Raw genomic sequence first — 6,000 nt, 5'->3', positions numbered from 1 at the left:
ATGAAAGAGGGCCGAGATTTCAAAAGAACGTGCATGTGGTTGACATGAATGCTGCTTTCCACACCATTGCTCAAGAGTTTAGTCTTGACAACTTGGACACTTTTCTTGGAGATGATCCAGGAGGTTGTACAGAGGGGGAAGAAGTCGTAGACAGTGTTGCTTTTAATGCTAACTTGCGTGAAGCAATGACTAAATTATATCCTGGATGTGACTTTAGTGTTCTTAGATTTGTCGTGAAACTCCTTAACTTGAAGTACACAAATGGGTGGAGTGATAAGAGTTTTACCGTATTGCTTCAACTACTCCGCATGGTGTTGCCTGCTGGTAACAAGATACCGTGAGAATAACTTCTGAGGCGGATAAGATGATTAAAGACTTGAAACTGAAATGCAAGAAGATTGATGCATGTAGAAACGACTGCATCTTGTATTGGGAAAAGAATGAATTTAAGGTTACTTTTCATACTTGTGGAATTTCTAGATACAAAACTCCAACCATTGAGAATTTGAGGAAGCGAACCAAGGTGCCTGCTAAGGTCTTGCGATACTTTCCACTTATGAAAAGGTTTAAGCGATTATATAGTGTGCCTTGGGTGGCAAAGGAGATGCGGTGGCATTCTACTGGAGAATCAAAGCCTGGCACGATGAGGCATCCTGTTGATTCGGCAGTGTGGAAGCAAGTCAATTTAAAATATCCAAACTTCTCTGTAGAGCCACGGAATGTTCACTTGGGACTAGCCACTGATGGTTTTACTCCTTATGGCAACTTTGGAGCGCAACACAGTTCATGGCCTATTATGCTTGTGAACTATAAACTCCCGCCTTGGCTATGCATGAAGTCTCAATTCACTATGCTTTCAACTCTCATTGAGGGTCCAAAGCAACCAGGTAATGATATTGATATTTATTTGCAACCGTTGGTCAAAGAACTCCAAGAATTGTGGCGTGATGGGGTGATGGTTAAAGATGCATTCAAAGGTGAAGATATCCATATGCGTGCCATTTTATTATGGACAATCCATGATTTTCCAGCTTATAGGAATATCTCTAGCTGTAGAACTAAGGGAAAATTTGCTTGCCCTCCTTGTGGTCCGAAAACTGCTTCTATAAGACTTTACCATGGAAGTAAGCATGTGTATATGAGAAGTAGACGGTGGCTTCCATTGAGATCCGAGGCTAGAAATGATACAAGAGAAAGCACCAATGATAAGACAAAGGAAGAAGGTGAGCAACCAATAAGGTTGACTGGAGTTGAAGTTAAGAGAATGACTAAGAGTTTGAAAAATCATCAATTTGGGAAGCTCAGCAAGAATAAGGAAGGGAATAAAAGAAATTTGTGGTTTTCAAAGCGATCTATCTTCTTTAAGCTCAAGTATTGGAAACACATTCTCGTCCGTCATAACCTTGATGTCATGCATATTGAAAAAAATGTATGTGAAATTCTTCTTGCTTTGATGTTGAATACGAAAGGGAAAACTAAAGATGATGTCAATGCACGCAAAGATTTAAAGCGCATGAAGAGAAAGAAGAAATATTGGGTGACTAAGCTTGGCGGGAAACAGGTTATGCCTCAAGGTATCTTTTGGCTTCGAAAAGAGGAGAAAAAGTTGTTCATCCAAACCTTGTGCAATCTTAGTGTACCTGTTGGGTTAAGTGGTAACTGGTCTAATATTGTCAAAAGAGATTCAATGGATTTGAGACAAATGAAGTCAAATGACTATCATATTCTAATGCAACATTTGCTGCCGGTATTAATACGGCATGCTTATAGAGATGGCAACAGAAAAGAAGCTCGAACAATTATTACTACCATTTGTACTTTCTTTAGTGCTTTGTGTTCGAAGAAAGTAGAGATTGAAACACTTGATGTACTGGAAAGGGGTATGGTCAAGGCATTATTGTCTTGGACGAGAATCTGCCCACCATCATTGTTTGTTACTATGATGCATCTTCCTATTCACTTAGCTCATAAGGCTCACCTTTGTGGGCCTGTTTTCTTTAGGTGGATGTATTGTTTTGAAAGGTACGTAGCCTGATTTTTGTTACTTATTTTATTTATTTATTTTCTCATTTTTAAGATTCTATTGCTTCTAAAATACTTTTTTAAGGTACATGAAATATTTCAAGGATTATGTTACCAACAAAGCGCGCCCAGAATGGTGTATTGCAGAGCGTTACTTGAAGGAGGAGACACTAATGTATTGTGTTGGATATAAAGGAGGAGGTGATCTTTTACATAAACTTGATAGGATGGCTGAAAATGAACCTGATGTTTTACCAGATTTTTTGGATAGTGTAGACGACAACCACACTGCCAATGAGGGTGGACCACTTGGCCCAAGTGCAAAGTATTTATTGGAAGGTGTGGAGTAAGAACAAGCACGCCAATGGGTACTAAGAAGTCATCCCAGTTATGACAGATGGCACACGTAAGTATATCACATCGTATTAAAGTTGTTAGAAACTTAACACAATCTAAATTATATACATAATCCTAACTGACTTTATTACTTCAAAAATCATTTAGGAAGTACACTAGCTTCATTAAGGACAATAGAACAAGTGCAAGGAGGAGGACTGGGCACACTAGGGTGGCATTGTGTTCTGATGATTTCATCACATGGTTGACAAAACAGAAGGAGTTCCTCGAATCCACTAATGATCACTTCAAGGATTTAGTTAGGGGACCTACACGCTTTGCTACAAAGTACCATAAGTATTGTGTCAATGGGTTTCTCTTCATCACCAAAGACTATCAGAAAAATAAAAGGAACCAAAACAGCTGTGTTACCACAAGTTGCCCTACAACTTTCCGTTCTAGTTCTAAGGATAAAAATCCAATTGATGAAGATGTAGATTACTATAGCGTTCTAACAAACATTGTTCAACTAAATTTTCGTGAAGACTACAAGACTGTTTTGTTCAAGTGTGATTGGGCTAAGTGCACACAACTTGGTGTGAAAGTGGATGAGGAAGCAAAGTTGAGGTTGGTCAACTTATGCAATCAACTCAATTCGGACCATATATGTGATGAACCATTTATTCTTGCAGAGAAGGCTACTCAGGTTTTCTATTCCCAAGATCCCAAGAATCTTGAATGGCATGTAGTGCTGGAGGTTCCAAGAAAAGTGTATTTTGATGAAGGTGGACAGTGTCTCTCAAAGGAAAGAGTGGTGAATGATTCAGATATAGGGACTAACAACCTCGACATTTCTATGGTGGATGAACTGATATTCAATGACCCAGATGACATGTTTGAAGTTGTTGAGAGTAGCAGAAAAAGAAAGAGATCTAGAACATAGTCCATTTATATTTTGTGTTGGCTTAGTGGTGTGAGTTTTGTGGTATTAAAATTTTGGTAGTTCTTTGATTAAGTGCAACTTTTTGTTTGAACAGGGTATGTCTGTACTTTAATCTTTTTCTTTTCCGACTGTATTTTACATGCATACTTGTTGTATTATATTACAACTATTTGCACATGGACGAGGCACAAACACATAGCAGCTCACATTCACTAAGTGACAGCCTTGGTGATGACTTAGGTAATGGAGATGACTTTTAGTTTTTAGTTTTTCGTACCATTGTTTTGATCTTACTAACAAATTTGGTTGATATATGCAGGTGAGACACACATTTCTGGTGCATCAACTTCCTCTTCTAAGGAAACAAGAGGTCCTTCGATAAGTGTTTCGGAGGAGCTGCCTGAAGGCTATGAGAAGGTAATCATTAAGCTTAATGAGTGGGGTCAACCAGATGAGCCCAAAGAAGAGGTTGACCATTTCCTCAACAAGCTTGGTCACATTGCTCGCCGTGACATCCCAATTCGTTATGATAGCTGGAAACCAGTTCGTTCGTATGAGAGCATTATACCCAAAGCTATTAAAACTTTAGGAAGAATGTATGTGTTTGAAAACATCGATACTATTGACACGGATTGGACAATAAGCAAATTCCAGAAAGCGTGGAAGGAGTACAAGCATGAGTTGTTCAAAAAATACGTCAAAGATCAACCTCCTTCCTTTGTGAGGGAACATCCCAAACAAGGAATTCCTCTGCAAGATTGGCAACAATTTGTGGATAGTTCCAATTCCGAGAAATTCAATGTTAATGGGTTTTCTATTTTATTTCATGGTGATTAGGTATATATGTTTTGATATAAATTAAAGTGCACTATTACTAACTTTAACATGTGCAGGCTTCTATTTTGAGGAATACAGAAAATCGTAAGCAACAAAAAAACTCTTCGTGTCTTGGGAGGAAATCTGCAGCTGTAGCTAAAGTTGAAATGGCAAAGGAGAAAGGGGTCCCTGTGTCATCTATCACTAGATTGGACCAATATATGCACAATCATAAAAGAAAGAATGGGGAACACCAAGACCAGGAGCTAGTTGTTAGTGTACTGACTTAATAAGAATTGAGATACTAAATTATTTTTAAGATAGTAATTTGAGATATTTTTGTTTATCCGATTTACTAGGAAAAGCTTAATGACTACACTGCTTTGCACCCGGAGTCACGAGAGACGTCGGTGAATGATGCCCTCACAAAGGTCTCATATTGAATCATAGTTATTGTAATTAATTGTTGTTCGATATGATTTGAAGGGTACTAAATCAATTGTCCATTAAGTACAGGTTCTTGGGCCAGATAGTAGTGGTTGTTTTCGAGGCTTGGGTGAACGGGTCTGCAAAACATCGGTGAAGAAGATGAAAGTTATGGCGCAACAGAATTTAGCTTTGAAAGAGATGAACACGGACCTTGTGAAGAGGGTAAATGTGCTTCAGAATACAGTGTTGGAGAATTCAGCTTTGTTGAGAGAATTTATGAGCCAAGGAAGAATGCTTATGGCAGATGTTGAATCTCCATGTTCTAGTCACGCTTCCCCGGTAATTATTCGAGTTATTTTTTGAAAAAACATCTCTTATAAGGAAAGACTGATAACACAATTTAAATTTATAGGTTGTCAATGAATATATTGGTAAAGAATGTGATCTGCGTGGTGGTTGGCCACTTAAAGTCGTGGCGAGAAGTATCGTGCAAGATATTGATCCTAATACCGAGTTTGGTAACAGGAGATTGGAAGAGGGGAACTTCAAAGTTCATGTGAACGTGTTTTATGACGGAGGTGTTGTACTACGATTGCCTCATGATGATTGGAGATCAAAGCTTGGCGAAGTCGCTCAAGGGAGTGTTATCTGACCTAAAGAACTGCTAATGTTGTAATCATTGGGTCACCTTCTTGAAACACTGCTCATTTACTTAAATGTTTTTATTAGCTTTTACTAGTGCCAAGTACTAAGTAAACTATTGACTTTTTGTTATTTCCTTTGGTAACAATAATTGAGTTGTGTTCTACCAACCCCTTTGGTAACTCCGCCTGTGCAAACTTATGATAAGTTTGCATTGCTGGTCCCAAGCCCAAATAAAGGAGGAGGGAGAAGGATGGTAGATATTTTGTTTTGCTGGATTCACCTACGTTAACTAAAGCTGCTGGTGCTATTATAGATGTAAGTAATTCTTTTTCTTTCTTCTACGATTTCTGCTTGTTTCTATTCATGGCGAGAAACTCATATTTTACTCAATCCTGTTTCTTAGGGCAATATGGAGCTTTTATATGTTTTGCATAGATAAGAAGGTGGAGTTACACATGTAAGTGAATACTATCATCCTTTCCCCCTGATATTCATCATATATGTGTTGCCTATGTTTTTTTCCCTTCTGGTGGATGCATTTTTGAAATTTGATTGTACGGTTATGAGGTGTATGTTGGTGGTATTCCGTATGATGCTTCTGGGAAGGATCTGAAGGGCTTCTGTGAGTCAGTAGGAGAAGTCACTGAGGTAATGTTTATGGTTTTTATGGTGGTTTATGCAAGACCAACTCTTTACTTTCTTCTGCAGTTGTAATTTGCATTTAGTATGTCTCAGCTAATTGGTATTTCTCTTGATTTCATCACCAGAAATGTTCTGCTTTTTATTTCCCTTGTTTGTGTGTTTGAAAA

General features: G+C 38.2%; 1 protein-coding gene across 1 annotated transcript; it reads left to right on the top strand.

The window, feature by feature from the left end:
* The first annotated feature begins 364 nt into the window (after positions 1-364).
* LOC147515854 (uncharacterized) lies at positions 365-3,301 on the top strand. Its single transcript, XM_086593073.1, has 3 exons — positions 365-2,022; positions 2,108-2,368; positions 2,527-3,301. The coding sequence occupies exons 1-3, from the start codon at positions 365-367 to the stop codon at positions 3,299-3,301; spliced, it is 2,694 nt and encodes an 897-aa protein (XP_086449199.1).
* Positions 3,302-6,000: the final 2,699 nt, after the last annotated feature.

The sequence above is a fragment of the Coptis chinensis genome, chromosome 2 (genome assembly GCF_015680905.1).
Source record: "Coptis chinensis isolate HL-2020 chromosome 2, ASM1568090v1, whole genome shotgun sequence".
NCBI lineage: Eukaryota > Viridiplantae > Streptophyta > Magnoliopsida > Ranunculales > Ranunculaceae > Coptis > Coptis chinensis.
Note: the sequence above shows the minus strand (reverse complement) of the source record. Positions and strands in the feature narration are given on the sequence as shown.